The following is an 18,431-nucleotide window of genomic DNA, read 5'->3' as shown; positions in this document are numbered from 1 at the left end:
CCCATTGGGTTTGCATCAGCACAGATTCAACGTCTACCTTTCGAATGAATTGTCTTGTACACGGAATATCAGATTGGAGCAGGTTATGGATCTGATTCAAACTCAGTTCATCAATATAACCATAGCTCATAATGAGGCCAGTATAATGCTTCTTAGCCACACCAGAGCTCAGATGCAGAAGTGAAGTTGGGCTGCAATTTTAGCAAAACATTTTAGCTGAACAAACGTGTGATTATAACAAGGTTTCAATTTTTTTAACTGTTTGCATGTGAGTGATGGCTCAATGTGACTAGGATCTCAGTAAAACATCCAGATGTAATGAGGTGAAAAGATATGATCCAAGTAAGTACGAGTGAGAGAGAGAGAGATACACACACACAAATATCTATACCACTTTCGTAGGTCTGGTCCCAATTATTTCCGATGTCTATAAGCATTGTAAATCTAAACTTACTATGTTTCTCCAGATAATGGAAAATTCTAATAATTATCAAAATCCCTTAGAAAGCTCTGTATTCGGATGGTAGTTGGTTAAACATTGCCAAGCTGACCTGACTGTATGACAACAGCACTCTTTCGTCTTCTTGCCCGTGCTTTCTTGTATCTCCTGGCTCCGAGCCAACCTTTGGTGTAGGCTTGTAGGACCACAACTCTGCCAATGACTTCTCTAAGCAGTAGATTTAATTGTTCGACTTGGTAATACTTGAGGAACACCTACAGGAAACAAATCATTAGAACATGGAAGAACATATTTTATAAATCAACATTACACTGGGTTGACCACATTAAATGGAAGGGCAGATATGTGCACTCTTGGGTTAGTGAGGAAGGATTGATAAATAAATGATACCACAGAACCTTTTACTTTACTCTTAAGCATGGTGATAGGTTTCCGCATGGGTCAGACACCTGGCTGACCCCACCCAAAAACGTACTATATAAAATGGCCTAAATGTTTGCTGACAAATGTTAGCAAATAATGCAAACTAATTCCGAGACACTTGTTTCAGGAACTCTGAATCACTTTCTTGCATCTTATATCAAACCAGAGCCTGAAGCCCTGAGGGCTTGTTCAATATGAATAAAGATGTAGCTGTAGACAATGACATAAAAGCGTTTGTACACATGTAAAGCAGAATGATTCTTCATTCCAATCATTAAGCTACAGATTGGTGAAACAGCTCAAATGAATAATGGAATGAAAGTTTGGAGATAAAACATATACGTTTGTTTTCAATTATTGTGCAAAGTAAACTGGAAGGATGACGCAACATACTCAATTATAAAGGGAAATGACATTGGCAATATGAGTGGGTGTTGGGAGTTGATTTGTGCTTAAATCTTTGCATTTGTGTTAACCCTTACCCCGATAAACGAAATAACTTTGTAACACATATCTAGGTACATATCTAGGGACTAATCTAATTGTAATTAGATCTGTGATCATCCTGTTTTACTGGTCTGCAAGGAAACATATTTATTGTTTGAAATTAAATTGCAATTGTCTGTCGAAATCTATCTCAGGATTGAGTGGGAAGAATCCTTGCTCCCAGTGACAGGTCACCAAAATGCCCTGGACCTGCGTGGCTAAGGAACTGGACAACTGAGGCCAAGAATCGTTGACTCGATTCCCACTTTGGAGCCAGTTCCTACTGAGCTCTTCGAAGCTCCGAGGAGACCCACTTATCTTTCTCTCTCCCCAGAGGATAGATACACATCCTCATGTCGGTCAGACCTTTGCAAACATCTGCAGGTTACTGAGCTGATACAGATGGCCTAATACAGGTGCAATGAAACCTTTACAAAGACCAGCTGTGCCGGATAGGAAATATTATGGACATCCCCAGAGTCCAAAGGATTGAGACGTATAATACAGCAACTGAAGAGAAAGTAACATCTGCAACCGATGGAAGCAAAACTGCCAAAGCACTTCCGCCCCCAAATTATTCATGGTATTGATTTTCCAGAGCAGTCAGGAGTCCTGCTACGTTGACATGTTGTACAACAATAAATTACATTTGTATAACGCTTTTCACGTCGGGAGCACATCCGAAGGCGCTGGACAATCAAGAATGTGGACCTGAGCAGGGGTTTGGGATCAGGAGGGGTGGACAATAAGGATTCTTATCATTAAGAAAATCACAGATAGATCAGAGCTCTTTAAAAATTCCACAGACTACTGTTACCTTCGTTTTTCCAAGCACCCACTTGTCTAATCTTGCTTTTGTAAAATAGCAATACAGCTTTCACGAGTAGCAGAAGGAGTCTCATGTGCCCTAAAGGCAAGGTAGTAGTACCTATCAAACAAGAGAACAAAGCATAAATGAACACAACATGGACTGTAGGTTAATGTTAACAAAGAGGGCAATATTAAATAACAAGACAGTTCTACAAGTAGTCAAAATATTTTAAAGCATATGCAGAAATTACCCCAAGGGTTGCTGATATTTTTAATGCATTCCCAGCCTTTCAGTACAAAGTTCGAATGCACTGCGCTCTCTTGGAGTAATTATGCGTGCAGGGAACATTACGTAGCCATAAGGTGAGAAAAAACGTGGATTACTAGCATGAGCATCTAAATGTTATAATCATCGATTCTAAACATGAAGCAATTTTATACCATCAATAAAGTATTATGAATTTCGCTAAGAAAATAAATTCAACTTCCTCAGTGAAGGAACAATGGGCAACAGTTCTACTTGCCAACAACAACAGATACTTTGTTGGTGATAATATTCAGTCCCATCTCTTAGGCTTTTGGCAAATCCAAGGAAAAACTCATATCCCCTGTTTAATAAGCTCTGTGACGCAACCCAGCACGAAGGGTGCTATATAAATGCAAGTTGTTGTTGTTGTTAATGCCCTTTCAGCTGTGAATTACAAGCCTCGAACATACATGGACACAAAGCTACACAGATTTATTATTGTAATATCACTCAAGCAAGACCTGAACATGGGTCTAAACAACCAGGTCTAACATGCTGTGACTTCTAATGAGATTCCTTAACAAGTAAAGTCAAGGGGGAACTCCTTCCCACTTTAACCAAGCGGTTAAATACAATATTAATTGGAAATAAACATTTTAATATTGCCTGGCACGGTTTCTATGGTTTCTCTTTTCACTGAATCTCTATTTTCTTCCAGCTAAAATGCTTATACAGTACTCAGTCACAAGTCAAGATTTGTGAATCAATGTAATGTATCAGCCTCGAGTGTGGCATTCATTTTACAGTGAAAATTACATCAATTTTCAAATTGAATAGCCACTAACAATGAATAGGTACGATTTACGCTGAGATACACAAGCAATCTAATCTTCTGATCAGACGATGTTAAAACACAAAACTTTCTTTGCCATTCAGGAAAACCCAGTAAATCAGAGGAGGGATAGATCTTCAAACAGAAACCCTTTTTGAAAATGATATGCCATTTTATTATAAAAAGGCCAGCTAACTTGAGGAAATGAGATTCTGGTTGCCAAGTCTCCCCGATGTGGTTTCACATTGCTTTACTCTTGAACTTGAGTGAACAAGTTCATGCAGGAAAAGGGATCTGTGTGTGTTACGGAGTCATGAGTTTGTTGCATGTTATCAAGAGACAAAAGCCATGGGAAGGAAGAGATCATAAGACTTCTTGTATGTGTTTCTTGCTGTGTTTATACTGTATGTTTGGTGGCAAATCAACAACAACAATTTACATTTGTATAGCACGTTAGTCAGGGATCCACACCTGATTCACTATGATTGTGGGGATGAGCTGCTGCCGGAAACGCACTATAAAATGAGTACAGGGGCAGCAGGAATTGCACAGGAGCCTCTAACTATCTCTAAAGGAGATAGTTCCAGCAGGACAATTCACCGTATGAACATGGTGGGTTTGCTGTTCTCTGGGTTCACTCCAAATATAATATGATAAAATACAAGTACACTCTTCAAAGTCATTTATGATTAGTGTGATTAGCTGGTAACATTAACTGTATAACTCTACTGCTCATGTTTCACCTCCAAATAAAGAGATATTCCATTTATCAGCTTCTTCCAAGCTACTGTGCACCCAATAAAATTAACCATTCACAGACATTACTGCTTGATTATAAAACCAGCATTACTAGAGCTACTGCTGAATACGACTTATTTTATTTTCTAAAACACAGTGTTTGCAAATGCTATAAAATGTAGACGTTGTATTGGATTTCCATTCCACTGCTCAAAGGGCTGAGAGAATCCACATTACTGATATGCCACGCTTGTATATTGTACTGCATTTCTCATCTGGATTTTACCTAAATTAACTACTTTCAGAAGAATATATTTTTCTTACCAAGAGGCCGTCACTAGACATGGAAAGTTGTTGCCTTATTTTGACATGGGAAAAGATTAGAAACAGGATTAAATGATTTAATAATTTATGAATTTCTCTTGCAACTGGATTATGCGATAATTGTATAATTAAAATAAAACCAATTACGCTGGTGAGAAGATAATAAAACCTAAGTTTTGTGTGGGAAGGACTCTAACATTATCCCTATTTGTGAATGGCTGACACTCAAATCTCTTGAGCATAAACGATTAACCAGTTTGCATACGCTGATTCAAACTCTTCAACATTTAATTACCAGGAATGTTAGCGAGCATCCAAAAAGAAATCTTCTGTAGAAGCTAAGCGACTAAGATCTGGATGCAAGAGGGCTCGACTTCAAGTTTCTCTGCACTTACAGTGAGCTCTGCTTTAAATGAACAATCTCAAATTCCGTATGGCTATGTGCTCTATTCATATTGACTTGATTTCCTGAATATGCTTCGATATATCTTCATTATTCAAGTATTTAATTCAGTTTTAAATGACCTTTTAAAGGTCTCTTTTGAGTCATTTCCTTTCAAGTCTGAAGCAGCCCTGCCCAGCTTATTTGTTCCTTATTGTTTATCTAACATTGGGCATCAGTCTCGTTGTTCTCTGTACTTGTAGTTCCGACTGGAACTCTATACAATACTCCATAGGCGCCTAACAGCAGCGTTATACAACCTGAGCATAACATAAACTTTGTTGATTAGGCAATGCAGATCAGCACGCTGTTTGCTTGGTTTATTGTTGCTTCACACTGTTTGGAAATTGTGAGCAATGTGTCAACTATCATCCCCCCAGATCTCTTTTCCTCCTCCTCGTCAATATTTTTTCCCTCTCCATGGACTGCGTGCTTCTTATTTTACCTCCCGTATAAAGCGCCTGGAACCGCATTTGCCAATGATTAGCCCAGGTGCTCACTTTGTCAAGTTCTCTTTGTCAGGCTCCCTCCTCTGATTTCATGGTCCACCTTCCAGCTTGGTGTTATCTGGGAAATTTAGCTGCCTCGGGTCATTTACGTACACATTGAACAGGAAAGCGATTAACTCAATATCTTATCTCCAGCCCCCACCCCCCCCCCCCCCCCCCCCCCCCCCACCCACACTATTTCACGCTCAAGCCCCTCACGACTACCCTCTGCTTCCTCCTGTGTATCCATCGATAGTCTGCAAATGATTTAACATGTCAAGCTTTTCCGAGGCCACATGTGGGTATTTTTCGAAGATTGTTAAAATCAGCGTCTTGTTTGAAGTAAAACAAAATGCAGAATGAATATAGACACCAAAACATGAAAAAAGATGAAAGTAGAGAAAAAAAAGACTATTATAAGTATTCTTTGTGAATCAGAGCACAACTTGCAGCATTGTGCAATATCAACTGAACCCAAACAACTCCAAACTTATTAGGTATTGATCAAAGCCCACATAAAAGCAGGGAAAAAAAACAGACTAGCTCATGCAGGAAATTCCCTTTCACCAAGGTTAAAATAAAAATAATCGCCTGTGAAGTTATGTACACCTGTTTCTGCAAGCACAAAACAACTTTGACAATCTGGCAGTTCTGCAAAATTAAAAAAAACCCAACAAAACAAAAGAAACAAGCTGAAATCTGTGCGATGCCAATGAGGTAAGAGCACCTGTAAATATCCCGCAGCCTGCCAACTCACAGCTCGCTTGAAGTGATTCACTGTTTACATCTCTCAGTTATCTAAACCCTCATTTGCTCTTCACTTCTCCCCCCCCCCACCCCCACTGGCTCCAGGACGATCGAACTGTTTCCCCCCACCCCCCCCCCAGAAATCGACAGTGATTGTTGTCCTGCGTCAGTTCATCATTCAGAGGGTTTCGCTTTAATTCAATCACTTGTCGGAATCAATTGCGGACCACTTTTCTAGTTTAAACCTAGTTGATGAGCACGTCAGCTTTGTGCACTGGACTAATCTAACTGCGACATTCCCAGCCACAAACAGAAACCGATCAGAGTAAAATACTCCTCAGGGTTTGCACTTTGTCACCTGACCTAAATATAATGCAAATTCACCCAAATGTGATTAATTAGTGGCATTAGCCCTAGTTTCGCCCACAAAATATACGGTCAATTCACTTTACAGTATATCCTGCGTAGCGCTTTGAGATGTCTCGCAGACGTGATAAGACACTGTATCAAATGCAAGGATTATTATTATGATTATCAAGCAGCAGAACCGAAAACCAATCATTTTACTGCAGTATTAAGCAGTGAATCCATTTAACTAATGTTGAAATATTAAAGTACAAAGAAATAATCTAATTTTAAAATTAAGTTATCCTAAGATATTTAAGTTCTTTTTTTTCCCCAATGAGATATAAAAGTTCTATACCGAGCTCATCTTATGGCAACCTTATTGCCTTGTTTGGGACAGCGGGTTTCCAATCAGCAGACGTTTTGCAATAAAAGGTATAATATTGCCTGTTCAGTTGTTTCTGTTAGCAGTAAATACCGCCAACCACACACACGCACACCACACATACCCGCACATTATCACCTAACACACTGTGCTTGTTAAATGTCACACAGCATGAACACAGCATCACCACACAGACAGAGTTGTAACATACAATGTCACACTATCTCCACGCGTTCGTTGCTCTATGGAACCGGCACATGATTTTATGACCTCTGGCAGTGTTCGCTCACTGACCCAAAGTCCTGCTGTTTTTAACCTCTTCTTATTTGGAATTAAATACAATTGTAAGCATTCACGCACTATGTTATTAAGTTATTAAGTTATTAAGCAATAAGTTATCGTAAATGGTCAGCAATAATTCATATTTTTTTTAAAAAAATGTGACATGTAAATGTGAATCATCTGCAATCTTGATACTTTTAAAGCTTCAAGTCAATCCGAATCTTAGTTTACAAATCCGACAGGAAATAGAGCCAGACTAACATTTTGAAAGGCAACATTGACATCGAAAGATACATATTCAGAATTTTAAGCCTGCGTATATTATGCTCTTAGTTAGAAATCCATTAAACATTGAAATAAAGAACTGTTTGCCACTTGCATTTGTGTTTGAAGACGTATTTTACTCTCCAATGTTTTCACGGACATTATGCTTAGCAGACAATTCACTTAAATTAATCAAAACAGTATTAAATCCATCAGGTAAGCAAATCAAACCAATTTCTAATTTGTTCTGAATTTTGCGAGCCCTATCAGGGTAGTCTTTCCTTCTGTACACATCTAGTTATAAGCCTTTTTGTATGTCAGATTACTTATATGACAAGATGCCACTGTACTGATGAATCTGATTATATCCTCCCTTTTCAGTTTATATGGGCACCTGAATCATCAAAGCTCTATGAAGGAAGTTAAGACTTCAAACGTTTCTTTTTCATAATCAGGCATTTATCATCCAACTGGTGACTCAAACACAAACACTCCCTATACATGTCCCATTTCCACCTCCTGCTTAATCCTTTGTAATCCTTTTCGCAAATCCATCTGGAATTACTGACCTGCGACTCGCCGATTTTATCCAAAATGCAGGTAGACGAAAATAGTGGACAGCACATTAAACAAGATATTATCTTACTCTTTCCCGCTATCACTAGTCTCCAATTACATTGTTTAATTCCTCCTATTGTCATCTCCTCTTATATCCCTCTTAGCAGTTTACAAAATACAACCACTGTGGAGACAGATAAGACACACCTATGAAAACATCAGGATTAAAGAAGCTTTTCCAACTATGCAGGAGATCAAAGTGTCGCTAAATCTTATGGAAGAAAATAACCACAATTTATTATGACTCTGAATTTAATTTTTTTTGATATCTACTTAGTAACTGGCGTATTATCATGAGGTAGAAAGGTTACTTTCTTGTATCCAGTTTTAATTTTCCTGGAACTCCTATAAAGCTCATTCCTTGATAATAATGCGTCCTGTCAAAGCACTGCGCTGTGCTTAAAATAAAAGATAAATAAAATACAGAGGTGTCACTTGAAATTAGCAACAAATTCCGCCAAACCTCCCCACTCTTCACTGTGATTTGTGGCACAGTTAAACCAAAACAGGTTTGTGATATGTAAAAGATATGTCAATGGAGATAATTAGTTATAGCACTTCTTGAAGCTTTCACAAGCTTGAAAGACCCAATTCACAAGCACTGCCGGTGAAATCGAGTCATGACAGTCTTTGACTCTGAAATAATGGCTGAAACTCATGGTTCCTCAGAGTTTAAAGTCCCTCTTTAAATAAAAAAATTATATCGTGGGACCCTCCAGGCTGGGCATTAATCAGTTTGGTTTGAGTTGCTTGAGGATTTGGAATTTCTTTGCCTCCTGGTGGTGAAATCATCCCATTTGGTGTTTGCCAACACAGCACAGTGCAATGTTAGTGTTCACATCAAATGTATCATTGTGCCACTTACAAGTCTTCTTTTCATGGTATCGTTCAGCCAATTGGAAAATAACTTTCTAATTCCTATTTCAGAACACCCCAATAATGCAGTAAGTAGGAACCCAGTTGTTAGTTGATCAGCAGATAACTTTCTGGGGGTAATAATTCCTTTTAATAAAATATTTAGTCACTCAATCCACGACTGTTTGTGGGATACCACTCTGCGCAATTCGCTGCCTTGTTTCGCTCACAAAAGTCAATTCACTTTACAGTATATTCTGTGAAGCGCTTTGAGACATCTCGGAGACGTGATAAGGCGCTCTATGAAATGCAAGGATTATTATTATTTTAAATGAAGGCATTTTAGAATGCGTGGGTGTCTGCCACACTGTTGATAGGTATCTTACCTCTGAACAAACTCTTCAAAGAGGATGCGATGGGAATATCCCTGTCCTCGGATACGAATGGTTTCCAAAATGCCAGTGTAGCGGAGCTGAACCTGTACTCTTTCCTGGCAAAACATCTGAGCCTGACGGTCATCATTGGGTTTGATGCAACGGACAAAGTGGGGCTGTCCAACCACCATTTTGGAGAGCAGGTCCATTAAGGAATACTGTCAGATGGAAAGAGGGGAAAAATAACGTTGTCCTAAAAATATGTGGTGGCAGGAAGTAGCTGATCAAAACGTACGTTGACTTGACACTTCTGTTATTTGTACGTTTCAAAATCCTCAGAATCAATTTTATATATTTTATATGTTTTTATAATTTTATATATTAAAACAAATCCCTGCATGGTGTACAAAAGTTTTAAAGCACATATTTGAAGAGCTACACAAATGTAATCTTGTTGTTGTTGTTGTTGTTGTTGAGTTGTTCAATAAAAGTTTTGTGTAAGTCAGTCTTTTAAGCACCTCCAAAATGCCCAGTTACAAGAAGACGGATACGAGTTTACAGTTTACCTTTTCGGTACTGGAATATCGCAAGGAATTAGTGCCCAGAACAGAGTGAGTAGTCGGTTAAATAAATGCCCTGAAAATGTGATTTGGGAAGTGTGCAGCGAACGGAGGTGAGGAATTTTAATTTGGGGATTGTAATTCGGGTTTCTATTACTGAAATGTTCACTCATATTTTAATGGGAAAATACAAACTGCAAAATCAAAATCTATTATGACCTTCACATCCGACTTTGGTTGTGAAGTTCACTTACTTATACACAGTCACTGCACTTTACAGAAAACTCTGTGAAGTACTTTGAGCCGTATTAACATGTGCCTTAACAAAACAAGGATTATCGTAATATTACAGTTGTTGCAATCTTCCATTCTTCAACTCACTGTGCAAAAATACAGCGAAAATTGAGGCAGAGGCATTAATATAAATAAAGCGTTAAAAATGGGGGACAAGGGTTCAAGTGACATGATTCAAACTTTAGATTCACAGCTATTCAATATCATACGTTTTCTGTCTGAAACGCTTTTCTTAGGTGAAAAGAAAACAAAAGTATGTAAGTGTGTAATTAATCTATATCATGATCATACGTACAACCTGCTTCCTTCCCACAAGCTTAAGATTTCTGTCATTTTTGTACAAACATACAGATGAATGAATACCGTACCCTGAAATACGAGGCCACAGTTTGTCTCTTCATGTTTGTCGTTTCTTCCGGGTGCCTCATGATTTCCATTGTATCAATCTTGTTGGAGAAGTGTGAAACACAGCAAACGTTATACAAACGAATACAAAGCTGCCAAACCTTCAAAGTTGGCGTTTGTGGACAATGGAATGAGAATTAATGGGGGAAAAAAATGCAGGGAATCAGCAGCCAAGAGTCAATAAAAGGAATCAAAGAAATCAAAGGATCCTAGCTTACAGGCATACAGTGGATATTAAAACAAAAACTCAATTCAGGTTTTTATTATTAACCTGACATTAAATGTGCCCTTAATGTAAATTCCACTCTCAAAGCAGCCCTATTAAATGCACAGTATTAGCATTTTGATGATCTTATACTTTTTAAAGGGATAAGTTTCATCAAATTTAATGAAGCACTGAAATAAATGGCTTGAGAGTTATGTTTACATTATCATCATAAATACGAACATCCACTTTGGTTCATTATGTAAACATGCTCAAGGCACAGGTATGTTTTCCTGTCATTCATATTCTGTCGTCTAAGGAAACCGGAACAGGAATAATTCTTTCATATTTCATAAGATGCCTGTACTTATTTCCCATCACAAGTCTACCACAAAACTGAAAACTAAAAGGTACATTTGGAAATGTGCAATGAACATATAAGATAAATAATCCTTACATTTGATAAATACTAATAAGGAAACCCAGGGGGGGTGTGGGGGGGAAATATCAGAAGGACAAATATCCCAAGCTCTTCTTATAGCTGATTAAAACTTTTCACAAAGACCCGAGAATATGTGTCACCTACCCCATTGCTTGGCTGAGGAACATGCACGATCAAGTGGAGTGTAAATGAAAACAAGGAAAGAATTTGAAATCTCGAGTTTTTTTAAATGAGGCATTAGCGCAAAGCACTCTTACGAGCATTTTTGAAACTGAATTTTAATGAAATGCAAATAAGTTGAGTTGCAATTTTTTTTAAAAACCTTGCATCTTTAAAAATGCATGCTTCAGTCGCTATATATATTTAAATAAAAACGGTAAATTAAATAAAACATTTTTGGAGGGTTCAAATTGCACCTTGGGACATCCTCCCGACATGAAAGGCGCTATAGAAATGTAATTTGTTGTTGATTTGTTCCGAATCTTTTCCACAGAGAAGGCTTTTAATTTAACCTTTAGTGTTCTTGAAGACTTTCAATGTTATACCTCCCATCACTAGTTCTGTGGTTTCGTGCATTTCTGCCAAAGTCACAATAAGAATTTTGCAAAACATTTTTACAAAGCGAAGTGCAAGTCACAGAGATTCACACATACGGTATTTTGAAACTTAGCCAAAAGGAAAGGAATGCTCGGAAGGTTAAATCTGCAACACTGCCATCTTTGCAAACAGCAGAGGGATAAGTACTGACGTAGTCTATGTACATAGAGGTTAAGCTGCTGTGCTCCACTACTAGAAAAAGAAAAATTGCAGATGATAAAATAAGAACAGTAACACTGAAATTCCACAGCAGCCCAATCAATACCGGAAGCAAAAAGATAAGTTTGACATTGTGAATGAAAGCATCCCAGTTCTTATGAGGGTCGTGCTCAACACAATCATCTATTCCTTTGGTTTTAAATGTTGCTTGACCTGCTTTGGATTGCCAGGGTTTCTGTTCTTACGTGTCACAAGCCAATGCCCTAATGGGTCGAGTGGTCCGAGCTGGACAAGCAGCGGGGAAGCTTGCCAGAGGGCGATATCAATAGCGGTTTTAGCTGGTTAGGCTGCAGCAGTTACCCCAACGCACACTCTGGGGTCCCCAAGCCTTGGCTCTTGCCAACTTGTGCCTTATATTTTCTGGAATTAGGTAAGCAGAGGGCATCCCTCCAGATAGAGAGAGAGAGAGAGAGAGAGAGAGAGAGCGGATTCCACTCCAACAATCTATCTTTAGGATTTCCACGTGTAGTTTGGGATGCATGGAAATCTCAGTTCGGTTTGGATACACTTTAAGCACGTGTCAGACACCCGGCTGAAATGTTTACAATCTGCAGGAACAAAATTCTCCGAGAAAAGAAAATTTTCATATATTTTTGGGCCACCATTATAATGACCTCCGAGATGTGGAATCAGCATTATAGAGATAACATCGAATGAACAGAACTAATTCTTCTGAGTCAAATATGTGTGAGGTTGTAGTTAAAATACTAGAATCAAGCTTCCTCAGTTGTGCAATGCAGGATTCATGTCATGTCAAGTCAACATGGATTTCAGCCGGACAGTCTAAATGTTGGTCGCAAAGAACACATGACAATATCATGACATCAGGAATGCTTTTCTCACTTGTCTCTGTGTCTGATGATCTGGAATTTAAGTTAGTTACGTTTGTCGATGGATTTTCATAGGCGGTAACAGAAATAAAGCCTTTATCTCACCCTTTCATCCTATCAGTACCCTGCCCCATAGTGAGTTTTGTACTTGGCAGAAGGTGACAACTCTATTAATGGATGCAAATTCTATCAAAGAGAGGTTAGAAAAAAAGGTAGAGAAGAATTGACCCATGCATTCCTCACACAATTATCAGCTGTCAAGTGCAGAACTGAAGAATTTTTATTCTAAGAAATGGAGAACTTCTGTCTAGTTTTTTTAGAAACAGAGTACGGTGTGTGTGTGTGTGTGTGTGTTGTGGACCTAAACATGAAGGATAAACATGCAAGACATTTGTGAAAATTATTGTAAATTACAAACGAAAGCTTGGCAATGCATCTTTAAGCAACATTATCGGGAGATATTTTTCTTGACACCATTTTCTCTCTTCCCATTCAGAAAAGGAAGTTAGTTTCATTGAATTTTCTAGTAATGCAGAGAAAAGCAGCTTTCTGTACCCCAAATATACACCTACTTTTGGAAATATTTAAAGGTGCTATCTGATATTAATTGGCATTTGGTTTAACAGTTCTTACCTTGAGCAAGCATTGAGGAGACTGAGTATAGAGAGTAAAGAGAATGAAAGATAATCAACAATATAGAAAGCCTCAATTGATTGTTATTCAAGAAGAAATACTGGAAATAAAGACTCACGAGGTTAGCATTAAGATTAGGTGAGTTGGAGGCAGAGAAAAAAAATGACTATTCCGTAAGAACTAAATCATGTTGCTTTAAACCCTGCTCCACATCTACACCGCGGCTTCTTAATTCTTCACAGCCAGGGTCTTGCAGAAAACATTTATAATTTGTATTCAAAAAAGATAAGTTAACAGAGTGAATCGTTTTAAACAAAAGCTTTCGGTCCCTGCGAAAAAAAATCTGCATCAGCATACACAACATCAAAGCATTTCAGCCAGTCACGTGAGCAAGTAAATATCAGCTTTCTGAAGAATTTGTGCTTTCAGCGGGGAGGTTCATTATTTAGTCTCTCGCATGGTGGTGTGAATGTAATTATTTAGACTGTGTTTATTTCTCACAGCTTGTATTCTTCTCTTCCAGGGAAACCCAGGAGTAATTCTGGATTCAGTTAAGACGCCAAAGTCTTTTGCAGTTTCCAAAGATCACGCGAGACACTCTTGCTTGACGAAGGAGTTAGAGCTAGACATTGTCTGCAGAAGTGCAGTAAAAAGTATATATTGAATTTGTGCTGGCTGTGTGTATTGATTGGTTTGACTTGAATTGTTTTCTTTGAAGCTACAGTTGTAAGAGGAATATTCTAAAACCTTGCCACTCAGACCATAGGGTGCACATTAAGAATCCAGAAACTGAATGCGAGATGGAATTCGATTACACGCAATTAAAATAATCGCGTCTAAACTTTAGTTTTAATTATTGAAAGCACAAATTCTCATTAATTCTCAGTTATAATTTGACCCACAAAATACACAGTCACTGCACTTTACAGTAAATTCTGTGAAACGCTTTAAAAGAGACGCCTTCCTGATGTGAAAGGCACTAAATAAATGCAAGGCTTGTTAATATTATTATTATTATATTAGAGGTTACATCAATTAATTTACCATTGATACTTCTTCAGCGATAGCTTGCACAAACTATATTTTAGAGGATCACAATAATCAATCTGTCTGTTCACATGTTTTTTTTAATCTTGATTGATTCCTTGTAAACAAAATGATTTCATGTATAGTTAAGTTACCAGGTGAAATTGCTCATTCAACTTATGGTTGCTTGTGGGATATTGCTATGCGTAACCTGGTTACCGCATTCGGGTGCAAAATACACTTTATAGCACACCCTTTATAGACCTTATAGACTCCTCCTCTCAATGTGAAAGGTGCTCGATTAATTGTAAAGGACTGTTATTGCCATATAATTGGGTTGAGAGAAATCACAGGTAGCAAACTGTGTGGTTGAATAACAATGGTGTCGTAAGTAATTAATAGAATAAACCCAAAAGGGTCTAAAGAGCATTATAAACCAAATGGAACGACAGTGCTGGACACCAGGCAGGCAGGTACGTAGAACCAGCCCCTAGAATGACAAGTTATTCAGTTACAAGATGTACGAACCTTAATACGACCTGGAGTAAGCTGTGGAGGAAGTGACCTGGAAGCTGCAGTTATTCGTACTCTTGACTGAGCTAAGTTACCTGGGAAGAGATAAAGCAAAGTATTATACAGGCAGTGAGAAAGGAAGAGATACTAAATAAGCATCCGCAAGACACTCAATACATTTCAAAGTTCTCGCACAAGATGTCCAAATGTTTTCTCTGGCTACATCTTCAGAGGCTAAACTGTGATTAATAGCACTGAAAGGATCCTTTGAAGCAGGATTGGTGACATCAAAGTCTTAATCCATGGGTGGCAGGATTTTTTTTAATGAGTGGGAAGCATTCTAACACATTTCAAAGGATTTACAGCATGAATAAACAATAGGTCACTGCAGATGTGCCATACACCTTTCAGTAGAATCTATTAGGACCAAAATGACGATATAATTCTCAATTTAAATATGTACAGTGTATTAGCAGCAGGCTAGAATAAGCATGTAACTTTTGTAAACCAAGCGACAGGTTGCTGCAATATTTCTAAGTTGTGTACTTTAATATGCTTTCGAAAGATTACAAAGTAACGCGTACTAGTCAATGCATTAAGCCGTAGTGTTAAAGGCTACGGGATCTGTGGACGACTAAATTATGGTAAACTGCTTTATTGATGCGGTATGTAATAATTAAAGCCAGCTTCGGTATTCATTTCTAATAAATATGTGCACTCAATCAATCAATCAATCAATCAATCAGCCAAAATCCATTCATTTGTTCAGCCCGAAACTTTCTGAAGTTTAGATTTTCTGTTTGGATATTTTCAGGAATCTATTTAAAATGCATTGGACCATAAAAACATGCCTGGAAAATAACTATAAAAAAGAATCGGGGTCACGGGCTGATGATACATGATACTTTGCTCAGTTAGCAAGAACAAAGTTGTATCAAGAATTTGACTTTGGCCGTGGAGGGAATGGATTTCCTATGAGGTCTGTATGGTCTGATCTCAGGTCCGTCACTATCTTCTGTCCCGATTCTTTCACAACCAAGTTACTCAAAAACAATTTCCCGCAATAAATATCAAATTGAATAAACTGGAACCTGTCGTGTCGAAGGCTATAATCTAGAAATCAACTTGATGTGTACACAATCATCTTATGACTTTCACGCTTCTCAGTGTATTATTATTAATAATGAAAGCTGAATCGCAACTCAACACAAGCAGTGAATTTGCACCACAGGCTTCTGGTTCCATTGTAACTGCTCAAGGACATCTGCTGGCTGTGCTTTTACATTACACGCTGTTTTAGTTAACAGTGCGCAGCTGTAACAATACTGCAGTTAGCAGCAAACAAAAAAACTATTTGGTAAAATGTCAGAACAAGATACAGAAGGCATCCAGCCTTTTTGTGCATTAGGTACATTACCTGTAACTAAGTGACCAGATAAGTAGTGCTGCAATCTATAGCAGTTTTGTTTCTTTTAAAAAAAATTCATTGTACTTTTGATTTATGCTGCATTTATACCATCATCATCTAAATTGGCTACTTAAAATGTTCTGACATTAGCAAATGTAACACACCGCTGCAGGAGACTGGGTGAATTGGCAGAAAAAATGTTTCTGTGGTTGACAAAATCATTCGAAACAATATCGTCACTTAGATAAATGAAATTTCACAGCCAAACAGTTAAGGTACGTGACAATTGGAATTTTTTTTAATATAAAAGTAAAGGTCATCGTTAAAGTCTCAATGCAGAAAATTTGTTTATTCTGCAGGTGTTTCTTATTCCCCATAAAACATTACAATTTGTTGGTATTCGAGGTACAATGAAAGGTAAAATAGCTTTTCAGTACCTCTGCTTAACAGTCTCAATGGGATTGGAAAATGCTGAACTAGTAAAATTACATAGTTTTTCGCAATAGATACTTTTCCCGCTTTTAAAAGGTATTTCTTTAATTAAACTAACCAGCTAAACTTTACTTATACAGATATTAATAAATATGAGGCAGAAATCTGTCTGTAAATGTCACTAAAATAGCACAGGGACTGCACTTTAACTGCAATAACTTTCCTGATTCCTATGTAAACCAATTTCTCGCACAAGTTTGTGCTTAGAATGAATCAGCCTCCCTCACTTCAATGATAGTATTTTTGTATTCTCTTCTATTGCCGATAGCACTGTACTTTGGTATCTAATTGTCGACAGGAGTAGTCAAATGCACAATTGTTTCTTTATTCCCACAATGAAAAAGTACGGTATAAATTTTATGGTCAGGACGTTCTTTGAATGAATAAATGTAAATTTGGTTTAATAGGTTGATCTTCTTCCCAGACTGACGGACATTCTGGGTAGAACTGGCAGCTTGTCATCTGGAAGAATCATCTCAAATGGAAACATCTGCCAAGATATATACTCGTCCTCGCAGTGCAGTGCACAGTACATTAAAATGTTTCTGTAGTTTATTTTAAGGCACATAAAGGCCCAGGGTTTCTGTTCTCCTTCAAGCTGCTTTGGTGATGTAAGGTTTAGGGGTGGTCCACTTGCTTGCTGGAACAGCTCCATTAATTCTGATGGAGACCAGGGCTTTGGCTCAATCCGGGAGCCAATCCTGTAATGCCTGATGCTCACTTAATTCCCAGTTGAGCATTCAGTGATAGAATTATTTTTAACCTGATGGGCAACTTGAGTTCAGCCCTCAAACTATTCCAAATCAAATGTTCTGACAGGCACGACCTACCAGGGAGTATTCCCGACCTTATCCTTTTCCTTCAAGTATTAGTCTCGTCAATAGAAGACCCATATGGTAAGCAGAGCAACTTCACTTCCATTTACTCTAGTACTGCACAAGATCAAAATCCAAATTTTCCTGCTTAGAGACTGTAGTCACAGAGGACAGACAGTTAAGAGAGAGAATGCCCATCTGGTCTGTGTGAAAATTCTATTCAGTCGCTAAAAATATGACTCATCGTGTACAAGGAATGGTTCCAGAGAAACCGAAGGAAACAAGAGTAAGGAACGGTCTCCTCGAAGTCGTCACATTTTCCAAACTCAGATACAGAGATAGTGCGGATGGAAAGATGGCACAACACACTTTCAATCCTTAAAAAGAGTCACATGTTGAATCCTGCACGTTCTAGGCCTGTCCTCTAACACTGGTGCTAAAAAAAAACGCTAACTGATGAATCAAATAGTGTGGTAGAGGCTAACACATCAGGAAGGTTCAATCGCTGGTCTGAGCTGAAGTCAGCTGATCGCAGACACACACACGCTCACTCTGCTTACCGGCAGTCCTAATACCAATTTGGTTGTTAACACACTGCAAATTAAAATGCTGACTTAGATTTCAAATTAAATTTAGTGTCCTTTAATGGCATTGCAAACATGCTCGTTTGGAGCTATCAATTGGAACAATTTGTTCCCAGATGTCCGCATTGAAAAATAAAACGATAATCGATAGAAATATGAAGTTGCAGATAAAATGAAACTCTGCGATTTGGAACACAGGTTAATAAACAGTCACTAGCGGATTGACGTAATGACATGAGTATCAAACATTAAGACTCCAAATGAGGTTGGACCATATAATCTACAGGA

The 18,431-nt window shown here is 38.1% G+C and overlaps 1 protein-coding gene across 1 annotated transcript in view; it reads right to left on the bottom strand.

Moving 5' to 3' along the window:
* Positions 1-18,431, bottom strand: part of myo3b (myosin IIIB) — a 106,081-nt gene that overhangs the window by 26,012 nt on the left and 61,638 nt on the right. The window contains 6 exon segments of the mRNA XM_007889967.2: positions 552-714; positions 2,187-2,221; positions 2,224-2,297; positions 9,133-9,338; positions 10,343-10,420; positions 14,860-14,939. Of these exon segments, the coding sequence (XP_007888158.2) occupies positions 552-714; positions 2,187-2,221; positions 2,224-2,297; positions 9,133-9,338; positions 10,343-10,420; positions 14,860-14,939 (636 nt within the window).

This window comes from Callorhinchus milii, unplaced genomic scaffold (assembly GCF_018977255.1).
Source record: "Callorhinchus milii isolate IMCB2004 unplaced genomic scaffold, IMCB_Cmil_1.0 Scaffold6, whole genome shotgun sequence".
NCBI lineage: Eukaryota > Metazoa > Chordata > Chondrichthyes > Chimaeriformes > Callorhinchidae > Callorhinchus > Callorhinchus milii.
Note: the sequence above shows the minus strand (reverse complement) of the source record. Positions and strands in the feature narration are given on the sequence as shown.